General features: G+C 36.3%; 1 protein-coding gene across 2 annotated transcripts in view; it reads right to left on the reverse strand.

Annotated features, from left to right (window-relative positions):
• Positions 1 to 1587: 1587 nt before the first annotated feature.
• Positions 1588 to 24814, reverse strand: part of MAP9 (microtubule associated protein 9) — a 38337-nt gene continuing 15110 nt past the window's right edge. Inside the window, exons 6-14 of one of the 2 annotated variants that reach the window (XM_043902679.1) lie at positions 23338 to 23431; positions 21406 to 21569; positions 19539 to 19609; positions 18068 to 18236; positions 17047 to 17136; positions 15448 to 15609; positions 15183 to 15328; positions 14874 to 15006; positions 1588 to 1822 (exon numbers count right to left, since the gene is read on the reverse strand). In XM_043902679.1, the coding sequence (XP_043758614.1) occupies positions 1700 to 1822; positions 14874 to 15006; positions 15183 to 15328; positions 15448 to 15609; positions 17047 to 17136; positions 18068 to 18236; positions 19539 to 19609; positions 21406 to 21569; positions 23338 to 23431 (1152 nt within the window). In that variant the 3' untranslated portion in view covers positions 1588 to 1699. Of the gene's footprint in view, positions 1823 to 14873; positions 15007 to 15182; positions 15329 to 15447; positions 15610 to 17046; positions 17137 to 18067; positions 18237 to 19538; positions 19610 to 21405; positions 21648 to 23337; positions 23432 to 24814 lie in introns of both variants that reach the window. The other variant, XM_043902678.1, reaches the window with a different exon arrangement.

A 24814-nucleotide genomic window follows, 5' to 3' on the forward strand; every position in this document is an offset into this window, starting at 1 on the left:
AATAGTAATAGTGACCCTCGACTCTTGTGAAATTTCCATAACTAATGGATACCACTACAATGAAATGGACATCTTTTGATATCAATGAAATGATAAAGTGAGACAAAATTTAGGAAGATATATTTTAGAGGTCTGCTCATTATAAAGTGCCTATGATCGTCATTTTAGCAGGAACAGATAAAGTACATTCACATTAAAAACATAAGGCAACATTCTTAAATAAAATGCCTCGATGATTTGAATGATTCTACTGAACTACTGCCTCAGCTGACCAAAATTCTAAGTTGTACAGTGTAAAAGGAACTACTTTGAGCTAAAGGTTAGTTTTAGAAGAAATAGTATATGTATACTTTGCAGTAATCATTCATTTTAAAACCTGAATCTACATGTGCAGTTAACCATTCAGAAATTTAATTATTTCTATGATTAAGGTACTAGATGATTTTCTTTTGATATTGGGGAATAAATACACTTAAATAACATGCACAGGTTAGTGCAAGTCATCATGGACCATCAGACTGTAAGAATTATCAGGACATGATAAAGGGTTATATATTTCAATGGTTAAAAGCAATCTGGTTATTAGCTCTTCATTTTTGGCAATTTACCAGATTGCACAGTAGTAATCTGCCTGCCAATCAATGCAGGAGACACAAGAGATGTGGGTTTGATTCCTGGGTCAGGAAGATCTCCTGGAGAAGGAAATGACAACCCACTCCAGTACTCTTGCCTGGAAAATCCCATGGACAGAGGAACCTGGCGGGATACAGCCCATGGGGTTACAAAAGGTCAGTCAGATGCGACTGAGCACATAGGTACACATACATCTAGAGATAAAAATGCCTTCACTGTTTTCACTGATTAAACTCCAAAGTATCTTTTTCATTGTCAGCAGAAATAATCAACATTAATCAAAACAGACTCTTCTAACTATAAATAGTTGCATGAATAGTTTTAAAGTTAGTTTAATAAATAATTAAATAAGGCAAGAATCAGTTCACTTCAGTTCAGTCACTCAGTCAGAGTCTCTGACTCTTTGCCACCCCATGGACTGCAGCACCCCAGGCCTGTTTGCCCATCACCAACTCCCAGAGTTTACTCAAACTCATGTCCACTGAGTCGGTGATGCCATCCAACCATCTCATCCTCTGTCATCCCCTTCTCCTCCCACCTTCAATCTTTCCCAGCATCAGGGTCTTTCAAATGAGTCAGTTCTTTGCATCAGGTGGCCAAAGTATTGGAGTTTCAGCTTCAGCATCAGTCCTTCCAATGAATATTCAGGACTGATTTCCTTTAGGATGGACTGGTTGGATCTCCTTGCTGTCCAAGGGACTCTCAAGAGTCTTCTCCAACACCACAGTTCAAAACCAATTCTTCAGCGCTCAGCTTTCTTTCTTTTTTTTTTTTCAGCTTTCTTTATAGTCTGACTCTCACATCCATACATGACTACTGGAAAAACCATAACTTACATTAGACAGACCTTTGTTGTCAAAGTAATGTCTCTACTTTTTAATATGCTCTCTAGGTTGGTCATAGCTCTTCTTCCAAGGAGCAAGCATTTTTTAATTTCATGGCTGCAGTCACCATCTGCAGTGTTTTTGTAGCCCCCCCCCAAAAAGTGTCACTGTTTCCATTGTTTCCCCATCTATTTGCCATGAAGTGATGGGGCCAGATGCCATGATCTTAGTTTTCAGAATTATCAAAACACTTTTGAGAACACAATTCTGCTTGGAGGGTTCCATGGAGGAAGTGCCTCATTTTCAAGAAAGGGATGGCATTTCTTTTGTTTTCGTTCAATTCTTTCCTTCCTTTCTTTTTTTTCCTAAAGAGAAAACAAAACAAACAAACAAACAAAAACTAAAAATGTATATACAAATATGACCATTATTTTCAAATCACGTTGCTTACTGAAGAACAAAATAATCATTATAGGGTATTTAAATGTCATTTGTTAGCTTTGTTAAGTTGCATCTGATTCTTTTCAACCCCATGAACTGCAGCATGCCAGGCTTCCCTGTCCTTCAGTATCTTCTGGAGTTTGCTCAAACTCATGTCCATTGAGTTGGTGATGCTATCTAACCATCTCATCTTCTGCTGCCCTCTTCTTTCCTTGCCCTCAATCTTTCCCAGCATCAGGGTCTTTTCCAATGAGTCAGTTATTTGAATCACGTAGTCAAAGTACTGGAACTTCAGCATCAATCCTTCTAATGAATATTCAGGAAAGATTTCCTTTAGGATTTGATCTTCTTGCTGTTCAAGGGACTCTGAAGAGTCTTCTCCAGCACCACAATTTGAAAGCATCAATTGCTCAGTGTTCAGTCTTTTTTATGGTTCAACTCTCACATCCATACATGACTACTGGAAAAATCATAGCTTTGACTATTCGGACCTTGGTTGGCAAAGTGATGTCTCTGTTTTTTAATATGCTGTCTAGGTTTGCCATGGATTTTCTTCCAAGGAGCAAGCATCTTTTCATTTCATAACTTCAGTCACTATCCAGTGACTTTGAAGCCCACGAAAACAAAATCTGTTATTGGTTCCACTTTCTCCTCATCTATTAGCCATGAAGTGATGGGACCAGATGCCATGATTTAAGTATTCTGAATGTTGAGTTTTAAGCAAGCCTTTTCACTCTTCTCTTTCACCCTCATCAAGAGACTCTTTAGTTCCTCCTTGCTTTCTGCCATTAGAGTGGTATCATCTGTATATCTAAGGTTGTTGATGTTTCTCCCAGTAATCTTGATTCCAGCTTGTGAGTCATCCAGCCTGGCATTTTCAGGATGTCCTCTGCATAGAAGTTCAATAAGTGGGTGACAATATATAGCCTTGATGTACTCCATTCCCAATTTTGAGTGCATTCTTTCATGTCTGGTTCTAACTGTTGCTTCTTGATCTGCATACAGATTTCTCAGGAGATGGGTAAGGTGGTCTGGTATTTCCATCCCTTGAAGAATTTCCCACAGTTTATAGTGATCCACACAGTCAAAGGATTTAGCAGAGTCAATGAAACAGAAGTAGATGTTTTTCTCAGTTCAGTTCAGTTTAGTTGCTCATTCATGTCTGATTCTTTGCAACCCCATGCCAGGCTTCCCTGTCCATCACCAACTCCTGGAGCTTGCTCAAATTTATGTCCATTCAGTCAGTGATACCATCCAACCATCTCATCCTCTGTCATCCCCTTCTCCTCCTGCCTTCCATCTTTCTCAGAGTGAAGATCATTTCCAATGAGTCAGTCCTTCACATCAGGTGGCCAGAGAACTGGAGCATTAGCTTCAGCATCAGTCCTTCCAATGAGTATTCAGGACTGATCTCCTTCAGGATTGACTGGTTTGATTTCCTTGCAGCCCAAGGGACTCTCAAGAGTTTTCTCCAACACAGTTCAGAAGCATTAATTCTTTGGCACTCAGCTTTCTTTATAGTCCAACTCTCACATCCATACATGACCACTGGAAAAACCATAGCTTTGACTAGACAGACCTTTATCGGCAAAGTAATGTCTCTGCTTTTTAATATGCTGTTTAGATTGGTCATAGCTTTTCTTCCAAGGAATAAGCATCTTTTAATTTCATGGCTACAGTCACCATCTGCCTTGATTTTGGAGACAAGAAAATAAAGTTTCTCATTGTTTCCATTGTTTCCCCATGTATTTGCCATGAAGTGATGGAATCAGATGCCATGATCTTAGATTTTTGAATGTTGAGTTTTAAATCAACTTTTTCACTCTCTTCTTTTACTTTCATGAACATGCTCTTTAGTTCTCCTTCGCTTTCTGCCATAAGGGTGGTATCATCTGCGTATCATGTATTTCTGGAAATCCCTTAATTGGTTAGAAAGCAATAGCAGCTAGGGAATGTTGCTGAATTATAAGTATACTATCAACAGGCATTAGCACACCACTTAATTTTTTTAAATATTAACAGTGATAATATTTTAAGAGAATTATGAAAATAGGAAGAAAAAGACCTTTAATTCCATAAATCAAAGAGAATAATTGTTAGAAGTTAGTGATGACTTTTGGAGAACAGGGTCTCAGAAATAAATTACTAGATTCAAAGGCTGAGTATGTGATGGCAGCAGAAGATACTTCAGTGTTTACAGATATTTGAATATTGAGGCTCATATTTCTTTGCTTATTATTGAGCTTGAGCACCTTTTCATTTGTTTAGTCTTCTTGTGAATTTTTTGTCAAATTATTTGCTCACCTAACTGCATGTTAGGTGTTTACAATTTTTAGCAATTTGCATATTTTCATGTAACACATATTATCCTTGTAGCATTTTATCTACATATTTTTAGTCCTTAATTTTTTTTTAAATTAACATTTCAACGATAGACAACTAAACTGTTTAAAGAGCAATACAGTCAAAACCTGCACACTCACTACCAACCTTTTGAAATAAAACATGATCAATACTTGTGCAGCCCTTGCATCCATTCTCTCACTGCACCTGTTTTTTCTCTACCCTCCAGACCTAACCATTACTCTGAATGTAGTGCTTAATAGTTGCAGCACATCTCTTAATACCTTTATCACACATATATTCATCCCCAAATAACAATTTTTAGGCATATTTTTAAAATTTATGCTAAAAGGTGTCATGTTGGACTCTCAAGAGTCTTCTCAAGCAACACAATTTGAAAGCATCAATTTTAAATCAATGCTAAATGGTACCATGCTACATATTCTTTGGCAGCCATCTTCTTTATAATCATATCTCTAAGATATATCTATATAGAGCTATAGTTCTAATTCAGTGATGCACAGAATCCTAGTATATCAACAATTTACAATATACCTATTTTGGTGTTGAAGACATGATGTTCTAATGTTTTCTTCCCACACAAAGACAATGCTGCTGTAAATGTCTGATTCTTTGTGCTTATAAGTCAAGAATCTCCATATACATTTCTAGGAGTGAAATGAAACTGACAGTTTGTAGGGTATGAATATGTTTGACTTTGCTGCATGACAATTTATTTTCCAAAGTTGTAACAAATTATCTTCCAACAACTTTTCAGTCAGTTCAGTTGATTAGTAGTGTCCGACTCTTTGCAATCCCATGAACTGCAGTATGCCAGGCCTCCCTGTCCATTACCAACTCCCAGAGTTTACCCAAACTCAGGTCCATTGAGTCGGTGATGCCATCCAAACATCTCATCCTCTGCCACCCCCTTTTCCACCTACCTTCAATGTTTCCCAATATCAGGGTTTTTTCAAAAGAGTTAGCTCTTTGCATCAGGTGGCCAAATATTGGAGTTTCAGCTTCAACATCAGTCCTTCCAATGAATACCCAGGACTGATCTCCTTTAGGATGGACTGGTTGGATCTCCTTGCTGTCCAAGGGACTCTCAAGAGTCTTCTCCAACACCACAGTTCAAAAGCATCAGTTCTTTGGTGCTCAGCTTTTCTAACAACCATACCTGACTACTGGAAAAACCATAGCCTTGACTAGACGGACCTTTGTTGACAAAGTAATGTCTCTGCTTTTTAATATGCTATCTAGGTTGGTCATAACTTTCCTTCCAAGGAGTAAGCGTCTTTTAATTTCATAGCTGCAATCACCATCTGCAGTGATTTTGGAGTCCAAAAAAATAAAGTCAGTCACTGTTTCCACTGTTTCCCCATCTATTTCCCATGAAGTGATGGAACCAGATGCCATGATCTTAGTTTTCTGAATGTTGACCTTTAAGCCAACTTTTTCACTCTCCACTTTCATCAAGAGGCTCTTTAGTTCCTCTTCACTTTCTGCCATAAGGGTGGTATCATCTGCATATCTGAGATTATTGATATTTATCCTGGCAACCTTGATTCCAGCTTGTGTCTTCTCCAGCCTCGCATTTTTCATGATGTACTCTGCATAGAAGTTAAATAAGCAGGGTGACAATAAGCCTTGATGTACTCCTTTTCCTATTTGGAACCAGTCTGTTGTTCCATGTCCAGTTCTAACTGTTGCTTCCTGACCTGCATATAGGTTTCTCAAGAGGCAGGTCAGGTGGTCTGGTATTCCCATCTCTTCCAGAATTTTCCACAGTTTGTTGTGATCCACACAGTCAAAGACTTTGGCATAGTCAATAAAGCAGAAATAGATGTTTTTCTGGAACTCTCTTGCTTTTTCAATGATTCAGCGGATGTTGGCAACTTGACCTCTGGTTCCTCTGCCTTTTCTAAAACCAGTTTGAACATCTGGAAGTCCACAGTTCACATGTTGCTGAAGCCTGGCTTGGAGAATTTTGAGCATTACTTTACTAGCGTGTGAGATGAGTGCAATCGTGCAGTAGTTTGAGCGTTCTTTGGGACTGGAATGAAAATGACCTTTTCCAGCCCTGTGGCCACTGCTGAGTTTTCCAAATTTGCTGATATAATGAATGCAGCACTTTCACAGCATTATCTTTTAAAATCTGAAATAGCTCAACTGGAATTCCATCAACTCCACTAGCTTTGTTCATAGTGATACTTCCTAAGGCCTGCTTGACTTCACATTCCAGGATATCTGGCTCTAGGTGAGTGATCACACCATTGCGATTATCTGGTTGTGAAGATCTTTTTTGTGCAGTTCTCCTGTGTATTCTTGCCACCTCTTCTTAATATCTTCTGCTTCTGTTAGGTCCATACCATTTCTGTCCTTTATGGAACCCATCTTTGCATGAAATGTTCCCTTGGTATCTCTAATTTTCTTGGAGAAATTCCCATTTTATTGTTTTCCTCTATATCTTTGCACTGATCACTGAGGAAGGCTTTCTTATCTCTCCTTGCTATTCTTTGGAACTCTGCATTCAAATGGGTATATCTTTCCTTTTCTCCTTTGCTTTTTGCATCTCTTCTTTTCACAGCTGTTTGTAAGGCATCCTCAGACAACCATTTTGCTTTTTTGCATTTCTTTCTCTTGGGGATGGTCTTGATCCCTGTCTCCTGTACAATGTCATGAACCTCCATCCGTAGTTCATCAGGCTCTGTCTATTAGATCTAGTCCCTTTAATCTATTTCTCACTTCCACTGTATAGTCATAAGGGATTTGATTTAGGTCATACCTTAATGGTCTAGTGGTTTTCCCCACTTTTTTCAATTTCAGTCTGAACTTGGCAATAAGGACTTCATTATCTGAGCCACAGTCAGCTCCTGACCAGAGCTTTTTTTTTTTTTTTTGATGACTGTATAGAGCTTTTCCATCTTTGGCTGCAAAGAATATAATCAATCTGATTTCATTGTTGACCATCTGGTGATGTCCATGTGTAGAGTCTTCTCTTGTGTTGTTGGAAGAGGGTGTTTGCTATGACTAGTGCGTTCTCTTGGCAAAACTCTATTAGCCTTTGTCCTGCTTCATTCTGTACTCCAAGGCCATATTTGCCTGTTACTCCAGGTATTTCTTGACTTCCTACTTTTGCATTCCAGTCCCCTATAATGAAAAGGACATCTTTTCTGGGTGTTAGTTCTAAAAGGTCTTGTAGGTCTTCATAGAACTGTTCAATTTCAGCTTCTTCAGTGTTACTGGTTCCGGGATAGGTTTGTATTACTGTGATATTGAATGGTTTGCCTTGGAAACAAACAAGAGATCATTGTGTCATTTTTGAGATTCATCCAAGTACTGCATTTCGGACTCTTTTGTTGACTATGATGGCTACTCCATTTCTTCTAAGGGATTCCTGCCCACAGTAGTAGATATAATGGTCATCTGAGTTAAATTCACCCATTCCAGTCCATTTTAGTTCTCTGATTCCTAGAATGTCGACATTCACTCTTGTCATCTCCTGTTTGACCACTTCCAATTTGCCTTGATTCATGGACCTGATATTCCAGGTTCCTATGCCATATTGCTCTTTACAGCATTGGACCTTGCTTCTATCACCAGTCACATCCACAACTGGGTACAGTTTTTGCTTTGGCTCCATCCCTTCATTCTTTCTGGAGATATTTCTCCACTAATCTCCAGTAGTATATTGGACACCTACTGACCTGGGGAGTTCATCTTTCAGTGCCCTATCTTTTTGCCTTTTTATACTGTTCATGGGATTCTCAAGGCAAGAATACTGAAGTGGTTTGCCATTCCCTTCTCCAGTGGACCACATTCTGTCAGATCTCTCCATCATGACCTGTCTGTCTTGGGTGGCTCCACATGGCATGGCTTAGTTTCATTGAGTTAGACAAGCTGTGGTCCATGTGATCAGATTGGCTAGTTGCCTGTGATTGTGGTTTCAGTCTGTCTGCCCTCTGATGCCCTCTTTCAGCACCTACTATCTTAGTTGGGTTTCTCTTACCTTGCACATAGGATATCTCTTCATGGCTGCTCCAGCAAAGTGCAGTGGCCACTCCTTACCCTCCAGCAAAGTGCAGTGGCCACTCCTTACCTTCGACATTGGGCAGCTCCTCTTGGCCGCCACCCCTGACCTATTACTTACCTATACTTACTTTTTAGTTTATATTGTTATATATCCTATTGTTTGGAATTTTATTGTTGTTGTTTAGACAGTAAGTTGTGTCCAACTCCTTGCAAACCTCATGGACTGTAGCCTGCCCTGCTACATGTCCATGGGATTTCTCAGGCAAGAATAAAGGAGTGGGTTGGTATATCCTTCTCCAGGGGATCTTCCTGACCCAGAGATTGAACCCACATCCTCTGAATTGCAGGCAGATTCTTTACTGCTGAGACACTGAGGAAGCCAGCTTAATGCTTAAATTTTTTGAAGTATGTATTACAGTAAAGAATTGTTCGAAGTGACTTTATGTCCAAATGTCATGAATAATCCAAATTGTTACTGCCTCACATCTATTAATTTGTGTTATTTTATTATATAGTACATCCTTACAGGTAATGGGTTCTGAGGAGTCCATGGTCTATTAGTCTCCTTGCTGCTGCTGTTGTTCAGTCGCTCAGTCGTGTCTGACTCTTTGCAACCCCATGGACTGCAGCACACCAGGCTTCCCTGTCCTTCACCACCTCCCAGTTTTATGCCCAGTTTGCTCAGCTTTATGTCCATTGAGTCAGTGATGCCATCCAACCATCTCATCCTCTGTCATCCCTTTCCCCTCCCACCTTCAATTTTTCCCAGCATCAGGGTCTTTTCCAATGAGTCAGCTCTTCATATCATATGGCCAAAATACTGGAGCTTCAGCTTCAGCATTAGTCCTTCTAAAGAATATTCAGGGTTGATTTCCTTTAGGATTGACTGGTTGGATCTCCTTGCAGACTAAGGGACTCTCTAGAGTCTCCTCCAAAACCACAGTTCGAAAGCATCAATTCTTCAGTCCAGTCTTCTTTATGGTCCAACTCTCACATTTGTACATGACCACTGGAAAAGCCATAGCTTTGACTATACGGACCTTTGTTGGCAAAATGATGTCTCTGCTTATTAATATGCTCTCTAGGTTTTTTTCAAGGAGAAACCATCTTCAATTTCTTGGCTACAGTGTGCTCTTTCATTCTGTTAAGCACCAAGACTTTACCATGGTTAAGTAGTATACAAGAAGCCATGCATGAAGTGATTATAAAATCCAAACACATAAATTACTGTCCCTGTCCCTTAGGGAACTTTCAAAATAGATGGTTAATAACAAGTACGTAAACAACAGATAATTCCAAACTGTGTAAAATTTTATGAAACATATAAATAAGCTGTTGTGATTGATAAAAAAAAATAAAAGGAAGTTCTTGCTTTCAAAGCAAAGTGGATTCAGGCATTCACTTTCAGTGAGAGGTGATGGGTAAGAGGAGACACTGGTGACGTGCACGGAGGAGAGGTGTGTGCGTGAGACTCTCACACAAGGAGAAGATGGGTGAATAGAGTGCCAGTGTGAACACAGCCTGGCAGGGATGGGAGAGGGTCCCAGATGAGAATGACATGGTGAATGTGTAAGATTTACTGTCTACTGTGGCAAGTCATCATAACATTTAGAACACAAGTTAAAAAAAAAAAAAGCTGTCAACAGGAGATTTGGAGAAGGAAGACAGAGAGTTGAGAGGTAAACAGCACCCAGGGCAACAGAGGAGGAGACAGCGATAAGCGGAAGGAGAAGTCAAGTATGCAGCATGCCCAGGGTCTAGGGTATGGGGCAGGAAAGAATACATCCTACAGGTTGAATGGTCTGGCAAAACCATAACTCTCAAAATGGAATTCTGGGAGAGGGTTATTAGGCTTGGAGTTTATTAAGGATGGAAAGAATATTAAGAACTATGGAGTATAAACAAACTTTCCAGAAGTTTACTATAAAAAAGGGCAGCAAAATATGGAATTGTAACTGGAGAGAAAAGAATTGAGAGTTTATTTTTATTTAAGATTAAATATACTGAGACTTGATGGGAATAATCCAGGAAGGTAGAAGAATGTGGATTCATAGGTGAGTGAAATGGTAAGTTCATATTTCATTGTGTGATTGGTATAATCCTGTTTCATATTATTCTGAAAATTTATCTTCCATAGTCTCACATTTTTATTATATCAGGTGAATTTTAGAACCATTTGGTTTCCCTGCTATACTCCTTTTCAAAAAATGACTGTGTATCTGAGAATTAATATAAAATCCAAACAATGATATAGGAATATCTGAAATGTTAATAGCATTTGGTATTTTCATCCTGCAGCCTTGACTGCCTGTTTCTTTAAGTCTGTGCTAAAACTATAAAGTGGTTTCCTTGTATTCCCAAGAGCATGGTATCAGGGAACCCTTTGACAATCTCTGCTGAATGGCTTGGGAAGAGTGGCACTTTGGTAAGTATTAGTTGTCTATACTTCTTTTATCAGTACATAAAAGGAATTGATAATGTCACAAGAAGAATATGTTAGTACAAGGGTCCATTAGAACACAATTATTCATATACAACAAAAGAAGTGAAGAAAGCTGAGACTTATTTTTCTCTTAACATTTTGCTCTTTTTCATGAGAATGTTTGCATCCTTGCTACTCCCAGGAAAGAAGTTCCTTTCAGAATACTAATTGGCAAAATAAAAGCTGTAATTGGACCACTGCCAATCAACTTAATACTTTAGAGAGTGGGAGGCCCACTAAGCTAGGTGAGGGAAAAGCAGTGACCATGCTGTGTTCTCAGAAACTGAGTAAATTAACCTCTTTATCCATTCCATTTAACATGGGGAGAGAGAGGAACTTGAAGCAACTTTGAGTTTACCAGCAGATGCTAAAAACTCAGGGCAGGAAAAGCGCAATTAAGTATCAACCTTAACATCAATTAAGATAAACTGATGTTATCTTGAGAAATAATTAAAAGAGGCTTGTTAAAAAAGTTTTTTCATTGTTTGTTGGGGTATGAATCTTTTGTTTATTATTATTATTATTTTTTTTATTAAACATAACTATGAATTAATATGGGCTTCCCTGGCTGCTCAGCTGGTAAAGAATCTGCAATGTGGGAGACCTGGGTTTGATCCCTGGGTTGGGAAGATCCCCTGCAGGAGGGCATAGCAACCCACTCCAGTATTCTTGCCTGGACAATCTCCATGGACAGAGGAACCTGGCTGGCTGCAGCCCATGGGATCACAGAGTCGGACACGACTGAGTGACTAAGGACACACTAAGAACATGAATTAATATGGGAACCAGCATGAAGCATCTTACTTGATCTTTGACTACAATGTTCACTGAAAACAGTGACCCATCAAATGTTCACTCCCCAAGCTAGGTTGTACATCAAAATTTTGATATGTTACTTTATATGAAAATTGAAGTAATTAGCTCTTCTGTATAGGAGTAATTTCCCATTCTCTCTGCAAGCAAATTTCAATAAGAAATTGGTAAGATGGGAAATAGATCTATAACATGTTGTACATAGATTTTTTTTTCAGGTAGCACTATATTATAGGGATATATTGTACATCAAAACAAGTTATTTTGTCTTATGTCTTTGATGAGATTTTGTTCTCCACAGGATTGATTAGAATGAGAAAGTGACTAAACATTATAATAAAACATAATGTACCTAACTTAGTATTTTACATTAGTCATGTATAACTTAGTCATCTGAGAAATTCTATCTAATTTTTGAGACTATGTGAAAATAAAACTGAAAACTGAGACATTTACATTTAATCAGTACTCTAAAGGGCTTCCCAAGTGGTGCTAGTGGTAAAGAACCTGCCTGATAATACAGTATAAGTAAAAGACACGAATTTGATCCCTGGGTCAGGAAGATCCCCTGGAGGAGGACATGGCAACCGACTCTAGTATTCTTGCTTGAAGAATCCAACGGACAGAGCAGCCTGCTAGGCTACAAGTCCAAAGACTCCAGCATGACTGAATGAATTGAGCACATATGCACTACTTTAAGAGATACTAGCAGAATTAGCATGCATTGCCTTAATATAAGAAATTTTTTAATTTTTCTTAGAACAAAGCATCATTTAAAAGCTCAGTCTAAGAAAGTCATCATAGAACGTTACTATTCTCATTCAAACCACTGAAGCAATTTTGATTGCCTTATTTTATTACTGTTTCTCTGCATAGATTTAGCATTATAGCAGTATTAAACACATACACGAGAATAAATTCTGTTGGTATTTTTACTAGGATTTACATTAAATTTGCAAATTACTTCAGGGGAAAACTGATATCTTTATAATATTATAATATTGCTTCTATCTGAGGGCAGTTTTGCTCTAATTTCTCAAGTTTTCATTTGTGTACTTCAGGAGTATTCTGAAGTTTTCTTCATACTGGTCTTGTGCATTTTCCTAAGTTTATTCCTAGGTATCTCATCCTTTATCCTACCTTTAAATAGCCTGCTTCGGGTCCTGTGTGCTTCTCTAGTTACTGAATCTAAACTTTATGTGAAGAAACCTAGAATACTCAGAAACACTTTGAATGAAGTTATGAAGGGAGATTAACACAAACTTATAAAAATATATAAAGTCCTGATAAGCAGAAGAGTATAGCACTGGAATATTTCTAGTGAGACTGACCAATGAAACAGAAAGTCGAAAAATAGACCCAAAAATATGGGAATGATCTAATGTATCTAAAATGAGTATCTCAAATCAGTGGGTAAAAAGATGTGCTGTTTCATGAAAGATGCATTTGGAAAAAATAAAGATGGAATCATATTTTCCATCATACACCAGGACAAGTTCTAAGTAGAACAAATGTTAAAATGTCAAGATATTGAAATCATAAAGTTATTAGAAGAAAAATGGGAGCTTTGATTTCAGATTTTAGAAGGTCCTTTCAACTATTCCTAAAATTGAGAAGCCATAGAAAAAGACTAATAGATTTGATACCTGAACATAAAATTAAATTCTTCATTAAATAATATGAGCAAAGTTGACAATACAATGGGAAAAAAAATTTTTGTAACTCATATCAGAAATGATAGCCTAATTTCCCTAGTACATATAAAAGCTTCTAGAAATCAAGAAGAAAAAGACCAATGAAAAAATGTTTAGTTTATGATCAGTGTAAAATGGACTCTTTATAGGAAAAATAAATACAATTAATCCTTATACAAATGAAAAATGTTCAATCTCAATCTTAACTAGAGAAATACAAATATGCAAAAAATATGCAAAAATGCAAAAAAAAAACATCTGAATGACATACTTTTAACTTTAACTTTTTGAATTAACTTTTAATTCATGGTGATAGACATGAATTCAAAAATTCATGACTCATATCAATGTATGGCAAAAGCCACTACAATATTGTAAAGTAATTAGCCTCCAACTAATAGAAATAAGTGGAAAAAAAAAAAAGGAAAAAAAATTCATGTTGAACTACATGAATTTTTTAACCAGAAACCCTATTGGACCCTAAGCCCTATGGAGAAATTTTGCACTTTTTGACTAATGTAAAGTATTCAATTGGGCCTCCCAGGGTGGCACTAGCGGTAAAGAACCTGCCTGCCAATGCAGGAGATGAAAGAGACATGGGTTCAATCCCTGAGTCAGGAAGATCCCATGGAGGAGGGCATGGCAACCCACTCCAGCATCCTTGCCTGGAGAATCCCATGGACAGAGGAGCCTGGTGGGCTACAGTTGATGGGGTCACAAAGAGTCAGACATGCCTAAAGCAACTTAGCATGCAAAATACTTATTCATATGAAATGTATTTACTTATTCAAAAATCAATTAATAAAATACATATTTATGTTGATATTTTAAGATAGAAAATGATATTTTGCTTGCCCTCAACAAAAAGCAAGTATAAGCATAAGAATATTGAAAGAAACAAAAAAATATAAAGTCATTTATTATCATTTCTCCCAGTCTTCACACTTGCTTTCTTTCATTAAAAAACCACTTAAGTAAGACCATGTCCTTGAGATGGTCATCAGAAAGATCAAAAGGAAATAAAAAATGAAATAACTTTCTCATTAAATACTATTTTACTGTGTGTTAGGACCAAGTTCTACATAAACTAACCTGGTATCTTCAGTAATACACTTGTTAGATTTTTATGATTTTAGATATGAGAATTATTGCAAAGAATAAGTGGGCCACAATATTATGACTAAAGTTTTAAGCCTGAGTGCTTTAGGGAATAGTAGAATCATTAATTATTCCCAGGTGGCTCAGATGGTAATCTGCAATGTGGGAGACCAGGGTTTTATCCCTGGACCAGAAAGATCCCATGGAGAAGGGAATGGCAACCCACTCCAGGATTCTTGCCTGGAAAACCCCATGGACAGAACAGCCTGGTGGGCTACAGTCCACTGGGTCACAAAGAGTCAGACATCACTGAGCACACACACAATCATTAATAGATATGAGTAGATTGAAGAAATTATGATATATATAGAAGGAGAGGATGAATTCAACAAGGCAACTTCCAGGCAGAAACAGTCAGTAGGCATGAGACAAACAGAATTGGAATTAGGGACAGAAAAGTCACAAAAAGTACATTTAAGATACACAACTGCATTAACAAATAACACCTACCAGCCATTTTTCATATTCCTCAAGAGCTTGTTTATCTTTTTCTTTTTTCTCAGCTCTTTTCAGTTCTTCTTTTCTTTTCTCATGTATTTTTACTTTTTCCCTTTCCTTGAAAAAAACTTCCTTTTTTTCATTCCTATGTAAGATAGTATAACACATTGGCAAGTTAAAGGAGAATATATAATAAAGATTCCCCAATGTGTCTCTGCGATAAGACTGAGCATGTTAATAACATTCAAGTAAATGAATTTTAGAAAATCCTAAAGTGTTACTAATTTCAGATCTATCAAAACATTTGCTATTTTAGATTACCATTTTTCAACAGCAGTTAAGTTATCTTTTCTTTTCTCAGCAACAGTTTCCTCCTCTTTCTGTTTCTTTGCTCTTTCATATTCTTTCTCTTTTTTATTTTTCTCCTTAAGGTATTCCATCTTTTTTGCTTTCCATTTTTCAAAAGCCTGAAAAAGTTAAGAACTACCTTCTTATTGAATGTGAATATAATAAAATAGTAAAAGTACAGTTAATCACTAATTTTCAAATACTTAAAATTAAGAAAGATATTAAAGCTATTGCATACTTGCAGTGCTTCTCCTTTTCTCATAGCATTTTCTTCTTCAGTTTTCTTCTTGTTTTTTTCCTCAAGCCTTTTTTTTGAAGCTATCTTCTTTGCTTCCTTTTCTTTCATGGCTTTCCAGGCCTCAAATGATGCTACGGCTTCTTCTCTCTTAGCAGCTCTTTTCTATTTTGGAAAAATAATAGTCATATGTGTGTGTATTAATATAAATTGACAGATATAGATATACATGTAAGTATGTGTCTTTATTTTCCTTAATTTCATCAAGTTCGGTTTCAAAGCAATCTATTTTAAATGATTTAGAAAAATTAATTTATAAAAAATGGTATCTGAATTATTCACTGTATTTTAAAATATCCTTTTCTAAGCACTTCTCAGATATTGATCTACTACCATGCATAGGAAGGAAGCTTTTTTGGGAAGTGCACTGAACAAATGTTTTCAGAGTATACTGAAATAGGTTAACTGGTACTGCAAAGTGCTCATAATGAAATATTGCATTAAAAGAAAAACATCAGCAAAGTTACAGGCCAGACAGATAATTTAAAATTTTTTTTAAATTACTAATTTTACCTCTTTCTTTAACCTATTTCAGTTTAAAATTACAGTCAAAGTAAGGTAAATTGGCCAAGTCACACAGAAAGCCACAGGTCTTTGCTTTAACCCTGAGTTTTGACTGATATCAGAGCATACAATTCTTACTGCATAAACATGTCCCAAATGTTGAAAACATGGGCCAGACTGGAAAATGTTATTACTTTACTTACTTCAGTCTAATCCCATAATATTCTGCTTGCCTTATAATATTGCTCAGCATTAAATGCTATAAAGTCTTATTACAGAGATAACATAATTTAGAAGGAGAAGTATGGCCACCCTCACTGAGCTGTGAAGACCAAATGAGCTGTCTGGCACTGACTGTGGCAGATCAAGCTCAAACATGTCCCAGTGTCCAGGCACCCCCTGCAGGGCTGCTCCACTCAGCACTATTTCTATTCATGGTAGTATTAAAAAAAAAAAAGAAGGGTTGGTTTTGTTGTGTTGTGTTTTCTTCAGTGATTTTACTTCAGAAGATGAGAAACAAATGAGCATGTTGTAGGCTATGGGGCAGGAGATAGAGGCAGAAAGTGAAGTACAAGTGAGATTGAAATGAGAGCCCAGCTCCATTCAATGGGAAGGTCAGGGGCAATCACTCAGGTAGAGGTTGGTCTTAAAGACATAAAAAATTTCAAGACAGAAAAGAGGACAACTGAAGGTTAATGTCTGAAGACCCTTTACATTCTTGGCTAAGTTGTAATAGTGAATTCAGTTTTTAGGAATGAAACAGGTACATGGTCACAAGAAAAAAAAATGTTCATAATCAATAGTGCCAAAGCTACTGCACACATAAGAAAATCTGTGTATCTATGCTTTCATGTAAACCAGTTATATTTATATCAACTAAAAATGTATAAAGTACTAGAGAAATAAAATCAGAAATCATTTTTATATACAATTTATTTCACCATTTAAAAAACAGTTGATTTAAAAATATTAAGTATTCAGAACTATTTTACTGACTTAAAAATCCAGAATATTTTTCATTTCCATATTTCAGAATACCTGTTCATTTTGAATCCTTAAGTTTTCACTTTCAATTCTTTTAATTCTGTGCATTTCATGTAAATAAATATTTTTCTTTTCTAACCACTCCTGTGAAAAGAAGAAAAAGGCGATTTGTTATGCAAACTTTCGCAAATGAATTAGAATTCTTATTTCTGAAATATATAATTAAAACTTAAAAAAACCCAAAACATAAACCTTACAAACTTTACATGTGCAAATATCATTCCTTTTTCTGATAATATTTTAATATATAACAATGAGCAAGAATTAAGAAAATCATATGTATGTTATCTTTCTCAGTATTAGGAACAGATTTCAAAGACTAAATATGATGACTGCATATATTAACATTTTCTCTGAAATTCACATGGACAATTTTCTAAAATATGATGTATTTTATATAACAGATAAGACCAAAAAAGACATCTGTTTTGAATTTTGAAAAATTAGAAAAGCTTTTTTCTAAGTAAGTTTAACTCAAATACAAAAAGTCTCAGGAAAGAAAAAAATATTAAAACACTTTTGTTCATAACAATATAAACTTTAAGTTGAAAAAGTATAAAAACATAGATATACCTTAACTATATTTTGCTTTTGTTATATTTTTATCAATTGCAATGGCAAATTATCTTTCTTTACAATTATGATTAGTTAAGCAAAGTTTAAAGTAGCCCTGGTGGCTCAGATGGTCAAGAATCTGCCTGCAATAAGGGAGACCTGGGTTCAATTCCTGGGTTGGGAAGATCCCCTGGAGAAGGGAATGGCAACTCATCCCAGTATTCTTGCCTGCAGGATTCCATGGACAGAAAAGCTTGGCAGGCTACTGTCCACAGGATTGCAAAGACTCGAACACAACTGAACACACACACACACAAGCAAACTTGGAGAAGATTTGGATTGCTCAGGCATTATAAAGGAAATGGATTAATAAATCATTTCTGACAGTTCATTTTATTCCCTGATAAAAAAATCTTATGTGATTAATTCTAATTAAAAAAACAAATATTTTCCTTTTTACCTGATAAACAGTTGCCCTTAGGTTATCTGCTCTGTCAGGTTCTGTGTTCTGTTTCTGTGAGGGCTTTTGGTCCAAGACTCTCAAAGTCCCTAAATAGTGAGAAGCTGGAGCTGTCGACGGAGTCCTCATTAGAGAACTAGGCTTCTTTAAGAACTCAGAGGTCATTAATCTGAAAAGATCCAAATGAATCAAGATAAACTATTACAATTACACTGGTACAAGAAAGATCCATTAGATTTTGAAACTACTATATCTAAAATCTACATTATAATTTAATAAATTATAATTACTTTGAAAATGATGTGGTATTTTATTTATTAGTACACAAAGACCCCTTCAACATAATTTAAATTTTTTTACTTTAATTTACATACAGCTTCAAAATAATTTTTCTTTTTAGGTTATTTATAGTTAAAACATTTTTAAAAACATGGACTCAAGTTACATGGGAAAAAACAATACTAATAAGTAGGTTTTAACAGTTTCTTGTATTACTTTGCCTTATTGCTGCTGCTGCTGCTGCTGTTTAGTCGCCAAGTCATGTTCAGCTCTGCGACCCCATGGACTGTGGCCCACCAGCCTCCTCTGTTCACGGGATTTCCCAGGCAAGAATACTGGAGTGGTTGCCATTTCCTTCTCCAGGGGATCTTCCTGACCCAGGGATCAAATCCCTTCTCCTCCATTGGCAGGCAGATTCTTTACTGCTGATCCACCAGAGAAGCCCCATTTTGCTACATAAACCATCTTAAATATAAAGTTAGACTAATAACCTCTAACTTAGGGTTGATGGGAAAATCTGGCTCACAATCTCTTCTGGTATACAAAGTTATTACACCACAGCTATTTCATTTATTTTCATAATGCCAACAGTGGCCTCCCTACTACAATAGCAGATGAGAGTAATTACAACAGAGGCCATCTGGCCTATAAGACCTGCCATAGGTACTAACTGGCAAACTCACAGAAAAAGTTTGCTGATCCCTCTTCTATTTGAGTAATAATTTTTTTTTTCTATTTGAGTAATGACAATGTAAAAGATGCAGAAGGTTTTGATTAGCACTTATGAGTTAGGCATCAGTGTGAATGATGATCAGTTCTTATCATTTTAATAAACCAACTTAGTGCATAGAACCTCAAAGTTTAAAGTATAATTTTACATGCGTTGGACAAAGACACTTAACAGAGAAGGTGAATGCTAGACTTCAGCTTTATTACTACTTTATATCTACTGTCTCAGGAAAAATAGGAGAAAGAAACCATCTCATGAGCAACGTAGAACATAGATGATCCTTAATCAATTCCTTTTATAAAAGAATAGATGCAACTAAGGGGATTGACCATGAAGTAACTAATTCATTCTTCTCATAAGAAAATTAAGAATACCAAATGAAATTTACTTTCAGAAGTTAAACTAAAACTTGCTTTGTTGAAATATAAACCTATAACTGAAGGAAAATGATAACTTTATTACCTGCTAGATGCACTAGATGCTCTATTATTTGTTGGTTTTTTATTCTTCATAGTTCTATCTTGAATTGCTTTCTATTAAATAGAAAAAGCAAAAGATTACTCACTGTATATATCACAGTTATAGTAAGAGGCCAACTGCTAGAAAGTCAATGTTTTTTGAGCATCTACTATGTGTTCAGCATTGCAGTCACCAGGAACAAATAAGGATATCACATTTAAGGGAAACTGATTGATACTAAACACATAAATAATGTGACTCATGAAAGTGATAAACTAGGTGTAATGGCAGTGACAGAGTAGAGTTGAGGAGCTACTTTAATGCAGGTGATCAGGGAAGGGCCCCTGAGGATGTGACATCAGAGCGCAGACAGATGATGGATAGAAAAGGGCCATGTGACACTCTGGGGAGGACTTGATAGTTGTGAGAAACAGACCAGTGAAAGGTGCTGAGACATAGTGAACGGCAGGGGGAGTTGAGGAGCGTAAGGTCCAGAAAGAACCACGAGAGATGTCCAGGCAGTGGGGAGGAGTCTGCATTGCATTCCATAATGAGAGCCCATGGAAGAGACCTTAGAGGGGAATGACTTATTCAGACTTAAAATCACTTGGTAACGAGTAAGAATAAAGCCAAAGATTCGATCAAAAGAAATATGTTATAATCTTCCTTGTTTTATATAAATCGCCTGTTCTAATTTAAATCGCCTGTTCTATATAAATTGCCTGTTAAACATTTCCAAAACCTTGTCTTTAAATCCCAGAATACCCTTCTTCCTTTTAAGGAATGACTTTTCTACTTTACACAAGCAGACGGGTGCCAGCACTAACGTGATAGCACAGCTGTAAACACATCCCTAACTTGGCATTAGTGTTTTCCTAAGGAAAATGGTTAAGGAAAAATACCTGGAATATGTCTTAATGAACCTTCTCCTTAAAATGTAGTGAAAATCTAATACCCTGTATTATAAAAGTCCTGTTCGACCACAAGTTTTCAGGTAACTGTTATTTTCCCCAATAGTAAATATACATAGCCACCAGTTAACTGCAGGAGAAACTGGATAAAGAAAACTCAGGAGAAATAGAGGCTAAAAATGCTTCACCATAAATTTTAACAGTATAGTACTCTAGTGTAATATAGTATATTGCTGTTTGTTGCTCAACTCTTTGCGACCCCATGGACTGTAGGCTCCTCTGTTCATGGGATTTCGCAGGCAAGAATACTGAAGTGGGTTGCCATTTCCTTCTCCAGGGGATCTTCCCAACCCAGGGACAAACCCGTGTCCCCTGCATTGGCAGGCAGATACTTTACCTCTCAGTCACCAAGGATGCCTGCAATATTGCATAGGGACAAGTAATTCTACATATCACAAATCTGGTTCTCAAGGTAATGATAATAATATTCCTGATAATGACCCTGTCCTTCCATTTAAATAGGCATGGATGCTGATAAATATTTCTTAAAAGATTTTTATTTTTAAATTTTTTAAAGTATTTAAAAAGATATCCAAAGGAATACATTTCACTAATCCCAAACCCTCAGAAATTATTCCAGACAGCTATATTTTTATAACATGAAGACCTACAGAAATCAACCCACTTCTGGGTATGTATTTCTGAAACATTTAAAAGAATATTATGATCATATACCTCTGAAAATTTTAATGAAATGCTGGGTTTTACTGTACTCACTTCAACACTTCTCTGAAGTGAAAATTCTACTGAATACAGACCACGTGACAGTATAATACCACCATTAAAAGACGAGTCTCACACAGATAATTTAGAAGTACCTACCATGGAAGATAAAATATTTAAGAGTTTTATTTTGAGTTTTAAGGTGCAGTATAGATGGTACAATTTTATATAAATACCTTTGAAGACTCAGTACACAAGATACTCTGAAGTTGTAGTAGTGGTGGCTCTTCAGCTGTTAAGCCATCATGCATAATCAGTTCAGCTTTCTTCTTTTCTTCTTCAACGTCACCAACAGTCACTTGACTTTCCTTGGGTTTCTCAAGTGCAGTAGTGACAAAGTCTATCAAAAATGAGGTCTTTTCATTTTCAGTTGATTTCAAGGAATTATGGCTTTCAGTGCATTCTTCATTCTGATATACTTTGTGACAAAGTAACAGAATTAAATCTCCCTTCTGAATTAAGGAGGTGGATAACTGATTCATTTGCTTTCTGCTAAATGAAAACTGTCTCTGATCTTTCTTGCAAAATAGAAATGGAGAAAACAACCATACTCAACTTGAATAAACATTTTTCCAAAGTGATCTATAACAGAGAAAACAGCTACTAAATCTACTAAAGCATTTGGTACACCTCAGGAAAATATCATATAAGTAAATAGAATGGAATAACCATCCTGAAACATAGAAATGTCACAAATGTTTGTATAAATCAAGTAAGTGAGATAGCAATATCTATTCTATTTAAAAGCCTGTGTTTCTTAGCTGGAACCAAAGGCATAGATCTCTAAGCTACCACAGTTACTAGCAATGCAGTTGTGAAATTGTACAGACACAGAGAAAACCAAGAATCAATGCAATTCTAGAAGAGTCTGCCACACAGAGAATAAGGTCATCTGCCAGAGTTTTACTCCCACTAAGATTCAGTGTTGCCTCTGATAACAAAAGGGCAGGAATGGAAGGCCTAATACTCACCATCTCAGTGCTCAAGGGACAGGCTCTGGCATGGAGGATTCAGTTTTGCTTTTACAGAATTGCTTCTACTATTTTGATTCTATCACACTTTAGAATGTACAACAGAAAATCAGTGCTTTCTGTGCTGATCACCAACTTTCAGTTCTACTAGTACCTGGCCAAACCTGTATCTTTACTGTCAAAGTCTTAATGCTGAGGCTTTCATTACAGCCATTTTTGGGGAGCTCATTTTGAGGTAAGCTAGTTATAATATCACTTTATAATTCCAATTATATGTTCATATTTGGACAGTACTCATGATTTAAAGTATCAATAATGGATTCTGCTAATCAGTGTACTCAGTGAAAAGAACAAGGACTTTGGAGCCAAAGATTCAAATTATGGCTCCATCACTGACCTTGGGTATGTTTCCCAATATCTTTGCACTTCAGTTTTTCTCATCTGTAAAATGATAAAAATTATACTACACAGTAAGCACTTAATAAATGCGAGTTATGCATACCAACCTTAGAAACAGTTATGCCTTTATATCTCATAGGACTAAGGAAAGAAAGAATGTTAACTTATTTATACCTCACACTTACTGTGTGTTAACTACAGTCCTGTTATATGTGCTTTACATGTATTAATTAATTTAATTCTTATAACCACTCTACTCTTATGCGCATTTTAAATATCAATATATAGGGCCAGAAAGGTTAGTTACCTTCTCATGTACCTTGTACCTGGATTTAAGTCCACCTTAGTCTCAATTTAAAAGTTCACCTAACCATTATGCTGAGTATTGGAGCAACAAATCCATAATAATAGCTCACCCTGAGTGAATACTCTACTTTGTCAAGAATTGACTTAGTGGCTAAAATGCATAGCATCTCTTAATTTTCACAATAGGCTAATGAGGTTGATTATTATAACTTGGGGGATTGAGGCAATTTCTCTTAAACTGAGAGATTAAGTTCTGCATCTATAATCACAAGGTTAATAAATTGCATCACTGAGATTAAAACTCAGGCAAACATAAACATATATTATTCCTGTAACTATGTGAAGTATTACTCCTTTGGCATACTTCTATGGCATTCTAAGCAATACAGAAGTTCACAAATAAAATGCAGTAGGATACTTTGATATAATCACCTGTAATGGAGGCTTTTTCCTCAGATCCTAGTGAAAAGGAATCTTTAAGATTTTCTTTATCAGATGATGATGGTACACTTGTTAACCATGGATCCTATTTAAAGAAACTATGAAAGTTTAGCTCTCAAGATTTGTGGAGGGCAATAACAGTATTAAGACTACTTCATAACTCTGAAATATGCATCATTAGTTTTCTACTGAAACACCATAAGGGTTAAGTCAAAGGAGGTTATAATATACTTTACTTTCAAGTTAAGAGCTCTTTCAGTTCTTTAACTGAAACTTCTAAATCCATCTTTAGCAATTTTCAAAACTGCTGCTGCTCTAAAATCAAATCTCAGAAATACTTAAGTATTTGACATCTCTTTCTCTAAGTACATACTTTCTAAGAAAGCATAAAGATCGTAGGTCAAAAACCCTTAGTTTGAAATGAATATTAATAGTTGTTCAAACAAAAGCAATTCATAAAACCAAGTGCATGTGTGTGTGTGTGTTGTTGTTTCAGCCATGTCTGACTCTTTGTGACTCTGTGGACTGTAGCTCACCAGGCTCCTCTGTCCATGGGATTCTCCAGGCAAGAATATTGGAGTGGGTTGCCATTTCCTCCTCCAGGGAATCTTGCCAACCCAGGGACAGAACTCGCATCTCTTTTATTTCCTGCATCGGCAGGTGGGTTCTTTACCACTAGTGCCACCTGGGAAGCCCAAAAACCAAGTAGCTACTTCCAAATGTTTTAGATTAGAAAGTACATAGATTTCATGCACTTTAGTTTTCCTCAAAATTACTATCTCTGAAATAAAATAATTATATATGAAATGAAGTAATTATATTTGTGTTCCTATATTAAACATCTCTTTATAGGATAATACTCTAGTCTAAGGGTGATGATACTATAAGAAGTTTGATTTTTATTGTATAAAAATTTTTATTTTTTTCCCATATATTTAATGTCAAAAGCAATAAAGAGAAACCATCTGGGAAGATGGCAGAAGGGCTAAACACTGGAGTTTACCCTAAGAGATGAAGCTTTACCCAAGGAGATTTGCAAATTAGTAGCTTTTCTCCTGAGAAAATTTCCCCAACTGTGTAGCTCAAGTAGTAGTAGGCTGCGACCCTACCAGACTTGCTTGAGGAGTCAGAGAATAGAGTTTAGGAACAGAAGATCAGCCAATAAATTTGGGCAGAGGGCAAGAACCTCAAAATTGGCATATAAAATCCACCTCAAACCCTTGGCTGAACTATGCATGGCATGGAAAAGACCTCAGAGGGCCCTGTAAAATTGTAGTAGCTAGAAAGTAAAAAAACTAAGCAGAAGTTTTAGTCAATGTCCATGGCAAGGGAGACAGAGTTAGATATTTAAGTCTGGCCATAAAATCAGTAATGATAGAACACACGTTCAGAGAAACATAATAGAACCCAAAATTTCTACAACATATCATCCATAATATTCAGTATTCAATCAAAAAATTAAGTAACA

This window comes from Cervus elaphus, chromosome 5 (genome assembly GCF_910594005.1).
Source record: "Cervus elaphus chromosome 5, mCerEla1.1, whole genome shotgun sequence".
Taxonomy (NCBI): domain Eukaryota; kingdom Metazoa; phylum Chordata; class Mammalia; order Artiodactyla; family Cervidae; genus Cervus; species Cervus elaphus.